Here is a 12500-nt window from a genome sequence, read left to right as displayed (position 1 = left end):
CGAATCCGAGCCCGACTGCTGCCAGCCTGCAGAGAGAGACGGCAGGTCAGTGAGGAACCAAATCATTTAAAAACAGGATTATTTAAAGTCTTTCTATGTGATTTTTCACTCTTAAATATATAAATCAAGTCTATCCTCTGAAAATAACTCTGTGAGTCATGACTGTCTACAATGGGTGTAACACCCGAGTCCCACTGTCTGTGATGTTTTCAGAGTTTTCTGAGTCCTATCTTCAGTTTGTTTACATCGCCCGGACGGCCGGCTGACTCCTCCCCTCGTGTATAAAAGTTGTTTAATTGAGGGACTAGAGAAAAGAAGAATAACATACTGTACTCACTGCTTAACTGTGTTTCTAGATCACGCTCATTTCAGGTAAATTTACATGCAGTGTGAAGATACGAGCAGAATAAAGATCGCTAGCATTAGCATGCTAACACAACAAAGCAGCGTGAGTTGTTTTGGTTTCATGCTGGAGCTCAAGGGCGACATCTGCTGGATCAAAAAATCACAGAGTTTAAAATCCTCTTTGATTTTACTTCCTTTTAATATTTGATCCTTTTGTTTCCAGTTTTTTTTACCTCACTGTTGCTCCTTCTGTAATATTTCACCTGGTTTTTGAGTCTTTATCCTCCAACCTGCTCGTTCTATAAATCAAACTTTATTCCTCCTCTGTCCTGCAGACCTGCCGGGACTCGTGACACGGCTAGCAGGAACAAAGCTGTAGACGAGAACTACAACAACGTCTCCTCCCCGAGCAGAGGAGGTCTGGCAGGAAAACTGCAGCAGCTCCTCACCCCGACCAGACACCGAGTGTCCGTCAGACGGGCCGCCAGCGTGGACGACAGGAGGCCCGGAGGAGGGGGAGGAGGGGGGGTGGGACGGAGAGTGTCTGAGCAGAGGCAGTCCAGGAAAGCTCAAGTGGCTGAAACGCTGCTGAAAGCCAAAGAGAGGCTGGTCAGCGCTACGTCTGAGGTTTGAATGTTTAACGCTGTCTCCATCTTTTAACCCTCAGACATCAGTTTAATTTAAAACCCTCTGAAGTCACTAAGGACAAAAATGTCCACTTACAAAAAACTGATATAAAAAGAACAGATTTATATTTTTTTCTACTTTTTTCTGCATAAATCTCTTAAATAACTTCAGCCCTGCTCAAAACTACCAAACATTCAATCATTTTCAGGAATTTAACCCTTTAAATGCCAGTTTGATTACTTGATGTCACTGTTGTTATTTATGAAAAAAAACACAAAAACAAGTTATTTTCCATAAAACAAATATTTGGTGGCTGGGGGATTTTTTTAAATCAGTCTTGGATATGTCAAAGATTATCCATAATATTGACTTTGATGCATTGTTAGTTTTTGTGTAGCATCAGATTTAAAATGTAGTTCCCTGTTTGGACATTGGAGGGCAAAAATGTCCAATTTACAAAAACTGATTGATATTTTTTTCTACTTTTTTCTGCATAAATCCCTTTAAATGCCAGTTTGATTACATGATTCTGGCATTTAAAGGGTTAAATTCCTGATAATTATTAAAACTCTTTAATAGACAAAAACGTTGCTGTTTCAGACTCCTTTCTTCTCTGAATTTCATCCAATATCTTAAATTTGTGATTCCTATGTGATGTGTTTTTCTGTCTCCAGTCCTGAAGTTTGTAGATCAAAGTCTCGTTCTCCATCTCACTGAAGCTGTGACGATGTTTTGCTGAGTTATGTGATTAATAATCTGCTTCCCTGATTTGCGTCCTTTCAGAGTTCGCTGTCAGTAGGAAGTGACCTGGACCTGACGGACATGCCGAGTCCAGCCTATCCTCTGCGCAGGTCCTGGGATGCCAATCAGGAGGGGGCGGGGCTAGAGGTAAAGGGGGGTCGATCATTTCAGCAGAGTGCATTCTGTTCTTTGTCCTCGTTGTGTTAATGTTGTCTCCTCTGTGTGTGTGTGTGTGTGTGTGTGTGTGTGTGTGTGTGTGTGTGTGTGTGTGTGTGTGTGTGTGTGTGTGTGTGTGTGTGTGTGTGTGTGTGTGTGTGTGTGTGTGTGTGTGTGTGTGTGTGTGTGTGTGTGTGTGTGTCCAGGTGTTGATGTCGAGCTGCTCTCTGTGTCGCAGCTGTAACTCGCTCGTTTACGACGAGGAGATCATGGCGGGCTGGACGTCAGACGACTCCAACCTGAACTCGTCCTGTCCGTTCTGCAGCGCGTCCTTCGTCCCCTTCCTGAATGCCGAGATCTGCGACCCCGGACCCCTCAATAGGTGACACACACCTTGTGACCCTCCTTCAGTGAGGATGGTCCAAATTTGGATTTGAAATAATAATAATAAAAATAATAATCTTAATAAAAAATTTAAATTAATTTAAAATTAATTTAAAAAAAAAAATAATAATTTAAAATGTAACTGTCAGTAGTAGTTTTATTATTTTTAATTAAAAATTTAAATAATTTTTTTTTTTTAAATTTAAATTAAAAATTAAATTAAAAATAATAAAATTTGAAATAATCCAAATATTGCTGCTCGTAAATATTAAGTTGATGTTCTGGAGTCGTTGAAGGCGTTTCAGGAGGAGCTGCACCTGAACCCTGACCTGCAGAGAGGAGATACCTCTGTTGTAAATCTTTTTCCTTTTCTTCCTCTCTCAGTGCAGAGCGCTGCAACTGGAACGTGGAGGACGAGGTGGAGAGCGCGGTGAGGCCCCCTAGTGTTCATGAACCCTCAGTGCGATCCCATCAGTGTAACGGTCTGAGCGACGACTCCAGTTCAGAGACCAGCAGCTACTCAGAGAACAGCAGAACCACCACGGTAACACTCGCTCTCACACTTATTTTTTTCATTTTCTGATGTTTTTCTTTCTTGTCTCACTGAGAGTCTCCGCCCCCCCTCCCTCAGGGCTCCTCAGTGGGCGGCGGCCCCCAGGTAGCGGTGGCCTACCTGAGTCCTCTGGTCCTGAGAAAGGAGCTGGAGAGTCTGCTGGAGAACGAGGGCGAGGCGGTGCTGGCTCAGCCTCAGTTCCTGGAGAACCACTCCATCATCTTCTGGAACCTGGTGTGGTACTTCCAGCGTCTCGGCCTGCCCAGTAACCTGCTGCAGCTGGTCCGAGCGTCGCCACTGGTCAGCCAGATCACACAGGTAACGGTCTTACGCTGCTCCAACACCTGAGGAGGGTTTATACAGGATATTCACTCTCTCTCTCTCTCTCTCTCTCTCTCTCGCTCTCTCTCTCTTTCTCTCTTCGTTCTGTGTGACTTCAGTCGGAGAACTCGGCGGTGAGGGTGCGGCTCCTCTGGGACACCCTGAGCCCCGACACAGACCAGTGGCCCCCGCTCTACATCCTCTGGAGGATCCACAGTGAGAAGAAACCCCCCCCCCCCACTGATTCACAACAAACCTCAGCTGTTTGTGATGTACTCTGTTTTAACTCCTCTCTCCCCTCCGTCCACCAGGTGGCGTCCCGATGAGGAGCTACTGCTGGCGGAGACACAACCACCCGTTCTCGCTCTCCTTCCTGGAGGAGGTGCTGCGCTGGGTCGGCATGAACGAAGTGCACAAAGCCGTCACGCTCTTCCTCGACACGCTGGCCAAACAGCCCGGAGCAGCGCGGACGCAGAGGTCTGGTCCAATCAGATCACTTCTTTAGTGACATCATTGGACATCAGTGCTGTTCATATATATTTAATGATGACGCTGAATGTGATTCTTGTTTTGTGTTCTTCAGGAGTTTGTACAGAGAGTTCCTCTTCCTCACTCTGGCAGCTATGGGCAAAGACCACGTCGGTAAGAATCCCCCACACATACACACACGAGGTTCAATATTTGAAATGCACTAAACGTTCTAGATGAAGTTAAAGGTCACATATCCTCCTCCTCTTCTTCAGTTTAAATAAGTCTCAGAGCTCCTCAAAACATGTGTGTGAAGTTTTCTGTATTTGATTATGTCTATAAACCCCTCTATTTCAGCCCTGCTCAGAACAGGCTGTTTCTGTGTCTGTACCTTTAAATATGTAAATGAGCTGTGTCTGACCACGCCCCCTCTCTGGAAGGGCTTGGGTGTACTCGGTGCTTTCTCGCTCCATGTCCTATTGTTTACGGTGAGAAGGCAGACTCAGAGGGCAGAACAAACACCTAGCTGTGGGAGTGTCACCCACCTGGGGGAGGGGCTACTGCCCTTTGTGATGTCATGAAGGGAAAATCTCCAAACAGCCTGTTTGAGCACACATTTTCTGAAAAGTGGAGCAGGCAGAAGACGGAGAGGATGAACTTTTCTCATCATTGGGGGGTTTGTAGACGGACTAGAGACACATGGTGAAGAGGATTTTACAGAATATGTGACCTTTAAGTCTGATTGGACACACAGGTCCTGACAGGAAGTGACCAGAGGCAGAGGACTTTTTCTAATATAAGTTAATACAGTATCTCGTCATCAACATCTGTTCTTTAGAGTTCTAATCAGAATCACAACAATCCCTAATCTCATCATCAAGTGTGGTTGCAGCGACATACATGATACAAATCATTAGTGAGACTAAATAATCAACATTTTTTTCCCCTCTCTCTCTTTTCTGCAGCTGCATTCGATAAGAAGTACAAGGCGGCGTACTCTCGTCTCAGCAACACTCTGGGTCGTGAGGAGCTGCGCAGGAAGCGAGCTCAACCTCCCAGCCCAAAAGCCGTCGACTGCAGACGCAGCTTCCACCCGCCGCTCGAGTGCTGATCATCCAGGACTCTAAAACTCCTGCAGCTTCATCCCTCCTGAGGGGGGAGGAGCCTAATCCCAGGATCGCTGCTGCCACAGCCTGCTTGTGTACTCGTCGCCTCTCTGCTGCCTCCTGGTGGACGTCGGGAGTGACGCGCCCCCTCCCTGTCCCTCTGTCCCTCTGTCCGCCTCGTCGATGTGAATCCAGCAGCTTTTATGTCTCCTTTAAAGATCCGACAGAGACGGACTGAAGAGTTTCTCCACGAGGTTGAAAACTGAGCCCAGATCAGAGCGGAACGTGGAGTCGAGTGAAGGAAACCGCGGGTTCCTGCATGTCCAGAACCATCAGCTGTGTCCGTTTTAACTTTCATTTTTCCCTTGTTTTAACATTCTCAACTAGACGTTTCAAATCGGACCTGAGAGTCGCTGCAGGAGCTCGTCTGACTGCGTCTGAGGACTGAGAGGGCGTGCACATTTTAAACCCAGGAGTCAGATTTTATTTTCAGTGTGTGACCAACAACGGCGTCTAGGATTTAACTCTTAGAGTGCTGAAGTACAAACCAGGGTGTCACCATACCAGACTAGCAGAAGTCTTTGGACCCCAGTGTGTCAGGTCGTTTTCTTGTTTTTATTATCAAACTCCAGCACGCCGCCTACATCGCACAAACACGCTGGTCACGCTTCTGTTCTAATGTTTCCAATGTTTGTGTGATGTAGTCAGTGCTCTCTCTCTTTCAGTGCTGACGTTTTCTTAAGCTTAGATTCATTTGGATCCTAGCGATCATTAAACTAACCGAGATTCTAGCGTTTTAAAAACGGGAGTGAAAGTATCAGGAGTGATGAGGACCTGACAGCGCTGCAGCTCGGTCGAGACTTCAAAAGGGAAGTTGTCAACCAGAAGACGAGAAGGAGACTTTACCCTCGCTGAATCTCTCTTCTCAGCAGAGTTCACCTCAGTGTCACTTTTTGGATCAATCCTGAAAAAAAAGAGTTTAAAAAGCTATTTTCAAAAAAGTACTGAAGTTAGTCGATCACTCTGAAGGAAACACAACAAGAAGCAAGAAGAGACTTTTTATTACCCGCTCAGATTCATGTGTTCTGTTCGTCTTCCATCAGATAAAGAAGACCGTCGTTTAAGTTTACATCGAGCCTACAACAAAGTGTGTTCACGTTGTGGACTTCTGTCAGATCAGGAAACACGACCAGACATGAAGCTCATCACTTTGGTCAGTGTCACTTTGGTTCAAACATTATTTAGACTTGAGACTAAAGTTGAGAGTCTGTGTGATCATCCAGCTGAGACTGGATCCCTCTCTCTGTCAGACTCCCTCAGAGCTCTGAAGAAGAAGAAGAAGAAGAAGAAGCATCATCATCCCTCTGAGTCAGAGCCAGACACCAGAGATACATGAGTGAGTCTGTTCAGTGTTTCTCTGCAGAACAGGTTGGATTGTGTCTTTGCACCTTTGGCCTCTCTAACAGCGTCAGGGTCTAAATCCCAACTTTTGAAAGATTCTACATTTAAGGGGAAAGTGAAAAGATTACAGAGGCATTAGAGGATGAGCTCATGTTCTCAGGTGTGTGTGTGTGTGTGTGTGTGTGTGTGTGTGTGTGTGTGTGTGTGTGTGTGTGTGTGTGTGTGTGTGTGTGTGTGTGTGTGTGTGTGTGTGTGTGTGTGTGTGTGTGTGTGTGTGTGTGTGTGTGTGTGTGTGTGTGTGTGTGGTGAAATAATCCACACACATAAAAAAGTGAAAATGCGTCTGCAGTTCAGATGTGAAAGAACAAAAACAACTGTCCAGTTTTTAAAGTTATAATGAAGACATATAGAATCCTCATCACAGCATCTGTTTGTCTCTAGAATCATAAACTTAAGACGATATTTATGGGATGTTAATGCTGCCGTGACAGCCAGAAATCGTTTCCAGGCTTGTCGGCCCAAAACCAGACACTCACCGGGGGAGCGACTCAGTGTGTGAGCACGCTGCAGGAATCAGCAGAGATTTCAACCTGCATTCACAATTTATCAAAACCAGTAGAGAACAAAATAAAGCAAAACGGAGACATGTCACTTCATGTCTCTAATCTTCTTCATGCTCTCTCTTCCAGCGCCACTGATGGGGAAAATGAGCATAATAGGAAGGGACGTTAGTGGACTTTAAAGATCAAAGCCCGTATGTTTTAACCTCAGTAAGAGTCTAAATGACCAACACAGAGACGTTTTTGAGCCGCAGCAGGGTTATCAAAACACTCAGAGCGGCTTTTAGTGAACCATCGAGGAGCTGCTGAAGAAATCTACTGGATTAATTGCAATTTTTATTTGACCTTTAACCCCATTGAGAAATTAGGCCCATTTTTCAAAAGCATCTCCAATATTGATCCTAGTTTGAGCACGTTTCTGCTCGTGGAGCTTATTAGAAACATGCAGAGGCTTTTTAGGTCGGGTACAATCACTTCTATCTGAACCACTTCTCTTGCCCGCCTCCATCGCTGCAACACCTGTTGACCTGATAACTGCTCTCATATCTGACAAACCGAGGGGCGTCCAAAACGGCCGTGTGGGGGCGTGTCTTAAAAGCGCCTACCTTCTCTGGTCCAAACAAATCCAGAGCATTCAGGAGCAGAATCTAAAGTTAGAAGGAGGACATACTGACTGCTGCATTGTTGTCAGAGAAGCCAGCACTTCAACATGTTTCCTTAATGATCAGATAGTAAGATACCTTTATCATCTCACTCTCTACACAGCTCACTGATTGGTCCTTTAACAGGATTAACTCCGCCTTTTCTCTCCACCAGACTCCACTAACATAAATCAGCACCTTTACTTTCAGAGGTTTGGGAGTGTCTGCTACTCATGTAACAAACAATAACACAAAGAAAGTGAATGATTGGTCGAAGAGGCAGCAAGTGCAAAGATGAATCCGCCCTCTCAGCCACGCTCTGTTTCCTGTCTGTGCTTCCTGATTGGTCAGAGAAATCCTGCTGGTTGGTTTTTAACTTCCGATGTTAAAGAAGAGAAATGAAAACGTCATTAAACTGAGAGAGGTGTCCGCTCGGAGGGATGACACCACGCTGAGAGTCAAACTTGTGAAGAGAAAGTTTACTGTACAAACTGTGAAAGCTTGAGAGGTGGTGAGCCGAGGGGTCAAAGGTCACGCAGACAAACATGCACTGTATCTTGTACCGCAGCGGTTTATTCAGAGTGAGACTTAAAGGGACTTTGAGTCGACTTTACGTTGAGGTTGTTTTATGATTAAATGAATGGCCGTCAGCTCCGAGGAGACGAGTGTATTTAAAATAGAAACTTGTGTTTGCTGTTTGTTGTAATTTATATCTGGCTGTGATTTCAGTTGTAAATGTTTGTTTTTATAAGAAAACACAAAATTAAAAGACGGGATGAGCCCGACACGTCTCGTTCTGTGCTGTTTTGATTTTTATGAATCAGAGAACATTTCATAACTAATTATATTAAACATTTCAATGAGTTTCTCCGACACAAACGAGTTTCTCCCTTCATGACATCACAAAGGGCAGTAGCCCCTCCCCCAGGTGGGTGACACTCCCACAGCTAGGTGTTTGTTCTGCCCTCTGAGTCTGCCTTCTCACCGTAAACAATAGGACATGGAGCGAGAAAGACCGAGTACACCCAAAGCCCTTCCAGAGAGGGGACGTGGTCAGACACAGCTCATTTACATATTTAAAGGTACAGACACAGAAACAGCCTGTTCTGAGCAGGGCTGAAATAGAGGGGTTTATAGACATGATCAAATACAGGATCAGAGTGGATTTAGAACAAGAAACTTCACACACATGTTGAAGAGGAGCTCTGAGACTTATTTAAACTGGTTGAAGAGGGAATATATATTTTTTAAGATAAACATTAAAGTGTCGACTAGAGGCTGTCTCTCTTTAAGACAGCTGTGAAGCTAAAAATTAAAAACACTTTAATCCAAGAGTCACTGTGATCTTTCCCCCTGCTGTAACAGTGAGGAGTTACAGCAGCAAAGTTATAAATATACAAATAAACAATATATAATGAATATAAATACATGGAAAAAGGCCACGTATAACTCAAATTTCAGCTAGAAAGTGAAAAAATAAAAACTTTCCTTTGACTTAAAGTGTAGAATGTATACAATTAAAGGGTAGTCATCTGTATTTACTCTGGATTGTTTGGTGAGTAGTATTTGAATACATACAATCAAAAAGAGGTTTTGACAGGAATGACTCAAAAAATACATTATTGTTATTTCAGCCTGATTTTAAGATCTTTTGGTAAAAAGTCACTGTCTGACTTGTTTTAATTCATCAGCCTGTCTCAGTGTTTTATCAGTAATAATAAGCCTTTATGAATTTAGACCACAAAGACTAAATAAGCTTTAGATTGTGACTTTGTTGGAGCCATGTCAGGTCAAAACACAAAACATTTCCATAAATTGGCTTTTTCATGTTATGTTGTTAAAAATAGGAACCGGAAGAGGCATCCCTGGTGGTCCTGTAGAGTACTTTGGGAAATATTATTTTACAAAGAATACTGTTTTCTGGTATTCCAGGTGTCTTTAAGTCTACTTTAGATATTTTAAAGTGATTCTACATTTTAGAATATAATTAATTTGTCTTATATCCAATATGCTTACCAGCTACTTGAATTATAAACTGCTCACGTTTTATTTACAAATACTTATTTTCTCTATTATTTTCGGTATCCTCAGATGAGGTTTTATTTTGAAGGTAATGACCGGATATAGTTTCGCGCTGACTCGACACCTTTCGGGATATTTCGGCCGCAGTTTCAGCACCAGCGTGAAGCCGATGAAACCCCACCCAGTGAGAGTCCAGTATGGGGACATGTAAGGCTGACTGGGTCCGCTGAGGAGGATCACCTGTGAGGAGCTACTGGGAGAACTGGGAGAACTGGGAGCTAACGGAGCGCAACCAGGTGGGTTCAGCTAGCGCGAGCGTTCAGGTGTTTATAACGTTTTAACAGTCGTATGGCACGAGGGGCGGATTGCAGCTGTTTACCTGCGGACACTTTGACACCTGGTTGACACCTTTAAGGTTCATAACAAAGAAATAAAACAATATGTTTAACACTCATTAGCTTGTAGTCTGTTAGCCTTCGTCACGCACCAGACTCCGTCTACAAAAGAGGAGATTTAACGTCCACCTTCAAGTTCAAGATGACGAGCAGAAAATTAATCCATTGTGCATTACTCGCCTCTTTTTAGCGCCGTATTTCATGATGTGTAACATAGAGTTAGTCAGATGTGATTCAACTTATAAAAATAAAACTATAAAGGCAGTTTAAACAGCTGATAGTATCATCGGGACAGTCCGGCCGACTTAGCGATACACCTGCATAAAAAGTTAGAAGTTTAAGTGGAAGACGTGTTATATACTGTTCATAACCTATGCCGGATGTGAAAGTGTTACTAACAGATGCTAAAACTGTTTTAATTTCAATTGATTTAATCACAAGATTTTAACAATGAGCCAAGAAACATTTAATTTATATATTTTCAAACGGAGATTGGAGTAAAAGTCTTAAAAGGAAAGAAACCTTCGCAGATTTGGTTTCGACACGAGCTCTTACGACTCTTATAAATAGTTTTTGTGCAAACAAGTTAAAGTTTATAGTATTTCATATGATATTGTCCAAACACAATCAGATTGTTGTGGTGTGGAGGGATGAAGGTGCGTTTGTTTTTAGGTTAATGAGGCTCTGCTGCTGGCTGGGCGGGGCTTAGTGGCGCTGTCCGGCAGCGTGGTGCTGAAACTGAACCAAGTTACCGTCTGTGCTACGAATGTCTCCCCCTTTTAAATATTCTAACATTACTTTTATATATTACAGTTTATCCACTATGAACAACATGTAATATTATCTAAACATTCATTTGTATGAGACAGATTTGTACTTTAGTGTTTAGGTACACTTTGACTTTAGAGCAACTTTTTCCTTTTTTATTAAACCTTCATCATCTTCTTCTCTTAGAGTCTCGTGTCCAGTTTAACTCTGTGTTGTCTTTGTTTGTTTCAGATCTCAGTCTGAGTGATGATGTGGCAGAAAACATTTCTGCTGCTGCTTCACAGCGTGGAAGGTAAAAATGGTTTGTTTTGTTTTGTTTCTAGAACAGGACTTCCAACTCAGATACTTAAAGGTGACATATCCTCCTCCTCTTCCTCTTCTTCAGTTTAAATAAGTCTCAGAGCTCCTCTTCAATATGTGTGTGAAGTTTCTTGTTCTAAATCCACTCTGATCCTGTATTTGATCATGTCTATAAACCCCTCTATTTCAGCCCTGCTCAGAACAGGCTGTTTATGTGTCTGTACCTTTAAATATGTAAATGAGCTGTGTCTGACCACGCCCCCTCTCTGGAAGGGCTTGGGTGTACTCTGTCTTTCTCGCTCCATGTCCTATTGTTTACGGTGAGAAGGCAGACTCAGAGGGCAGAACAAACACCTAGCTGTGGGAGTGTCACCCACCTGGGGGAGGGGCTACTGCCCTTTGTGATGTCATGAAGGGAAGATCTCCAAACAGCCTGTTTGAGCACACATTTTCTGAAAAGTGGAGCAGGCAGAAGACGGAGAGGATGAACTTTTCTCATCTTTGGGGGGTTTGTAGACGGACTAGAGACACATGTTAGAGTCAGAGGAACATGGAGAAGAGGATTTAATTTTACTGGTGTTTAATTGTGCAATTATTCCTCCAGTGTCTTAAAATCTCTAAAACAAATAAAAACATCTACACTTCATCAAAGAGAAGAAAAACACTAACAGATACATTTGGTCCCATTTCACAAATTAACCCTCAGTTTTGTGTTGTTGCAGCTGTAGTGGCGTCCCAGTGCTGGCAGGGGGAGAACTGCTCGCCCAGAGAGCGACCCGGTTCCGACTCCGTCCTCGCCTTCCTGCGCAGAGCGTCTCCGCAGACGCTGGTGCTGCAGTCTCTGCTGAGAGGAAAGCCTTACGGAGTTCGCTGGAGGCCACCGACACGGTCCTCTGAGGCGCCAGGAGACATAGAGGCCCTGAAGGATCTTGCTTTGTTTGGCGGGGCCCGCCAGGATTTCTCCAACCCCGGGGTTCTGGATTATGAGTATCCAGAGGGGAGCCAGGAGGAGAGGGGGGCGCCCGGCTCAGAGGTGGAGATGAGGACAGAGGAGACGTCCTTGAAGGGACAAGAAAGGTTAAACCAATCAGAGGACGACCCAGAGGGGGGGCTGATGGAGAGCAGTACGGCCCAGAATAGAGCCTCCTCTGGGGGGGACATGAGTCAGGGAGAGGAAGGCAGAACCAGGGGACCGACTGATTCAGCCGCAGCAGAGAAAAGAGTGAGTGAGCGAGTTTATCAGGTTAATGAGGATTTCATCTTTTCACTCCAAACTACAGAAAATAAAGAATCTCTACGCAGACAAACCTCTCTTTGTAGAAATAGAAAGGATGAACAAATCTATGGGAGCAATTTTTTAATATTGTTTTTTCATTTTCACCAAAATATTTAAAAATGGGCCTTAGGTTTATGAGAAAAAAATCCTTAATTATCCTCTAAAGAACCCAGCCTCCTCTTGGGTGACATGTGATTAGCCTAGCTTAGCATAAGAACTAGAAACCGGGGCGAACAACGATCGTGACTCTCTCCAAAAAAGTCGATTAACACGTCCTTTGCTTATTCTATTCACACACACACAAAAGTCTACCAGCAAACATTTTGGGGATTTTAGGAAACAAACTTGAATTCTGAATCAGCCGTGGGTGCAGTATCTCTACGTCAAAAGCTGCACCAAAAAGAAATGGTTTCCAATGAAGAAGACAAAAAAACTG

At 43.8% G+C, this 12500-nt stretch overlaps 2 protein-coding genes across 4 annotated transcripts in view; both read left to right on the top strand.

Moving 5' to 3' along the window:
* The window catches only part of LOC132963862 (DENN domain-containing protein 4B-like), a 51832-nt gene extending 43744 nt beyond the window's left edge, over nt 1–8088 (top strand). For both annotated transcript variants that reach the window (XM_061033583.1, XM_061033584.1), the window contains exons 20-29: nt 1–45; nt 681–972; nt 1756–1860; nt 2076–2251; nt 2638–2797; nt 2885–3124; nt 3247–3343; nt 3439–3604; nt 3711–3769; nt 4561–8088. The exon at nt 1–45 is cut by the window's left edge and continues 193 nt beyond it. In XM_061033583.1, the coding sequence (XP_060889566.1) occupies nt 1–45; nt 681–972; nt 1756–1860; nt 2076–2251; nt 2638–2797; nt 2885–3124; nt 3247–3343; nt 3439–3604; nt 3711–3769; nt 4561–4706 (1486 nt within the window). In that variant the 3' untranslated portion in view covers nt 4707–8088. The remainder of the gene's footprint in view (nt 46–680; nt 973–1755; nt 1861–2075; nt 2252–2637; nt 2798–2884; nt 3125–3246; nt 3344–3438; nt 3605–3710; nt 3770–4560) is intronic.
* Nucleotides 8089–9406: 1318 nt separating this feature from the next.
* The window catches only part of LOC132963861 (dyslexia-associated protein KIAA0319 homolog), a 13540-nt gene continuing 10446 nt past the window's right edge, over nt 9407–12500 (top strand). Inside the window, exons 1-3 of one of the 2 annotated variants that reach the window (XM_061033580.1) lie at nt 9407–9621; nt 10720–10780; nt 11511–12010. In XM_061033580.1, the coding sequence (XP_060889563.1) occupies nt 10735–10780; nt 11511–12010 (546 nt within the window). In that variant the 5' untranslated portion in view covers nt 9407–9621; nt 10720–10734. The remainder of the gene's footprint in view (nt 9622–10719; nt 10781–11510; nt 12011–12500) is intronic. The other variant, XM_061033581.1, reaches the window with a different exon arrangement.

The sequence above is a fragment of the Labrus mixtus genome, unplaced genomic scaffold (genome assembly GCF_963584025.1).
Source record: "Labrus mixtus unplaced genomic scaffold, fLabMix1.1 SCAFFOLD_109, whole genome shotgun sequence".
In the NCBI taxonomy this organism is placed as follows: Eukaryota; Metazoa; Chordata; class Actinopteri; order Labriformes; family Labridae; genus Labrus; species Labrus mixtus.
This window is presented reverse-complemented; position numbering and strand designations above follow the sequence as displayed.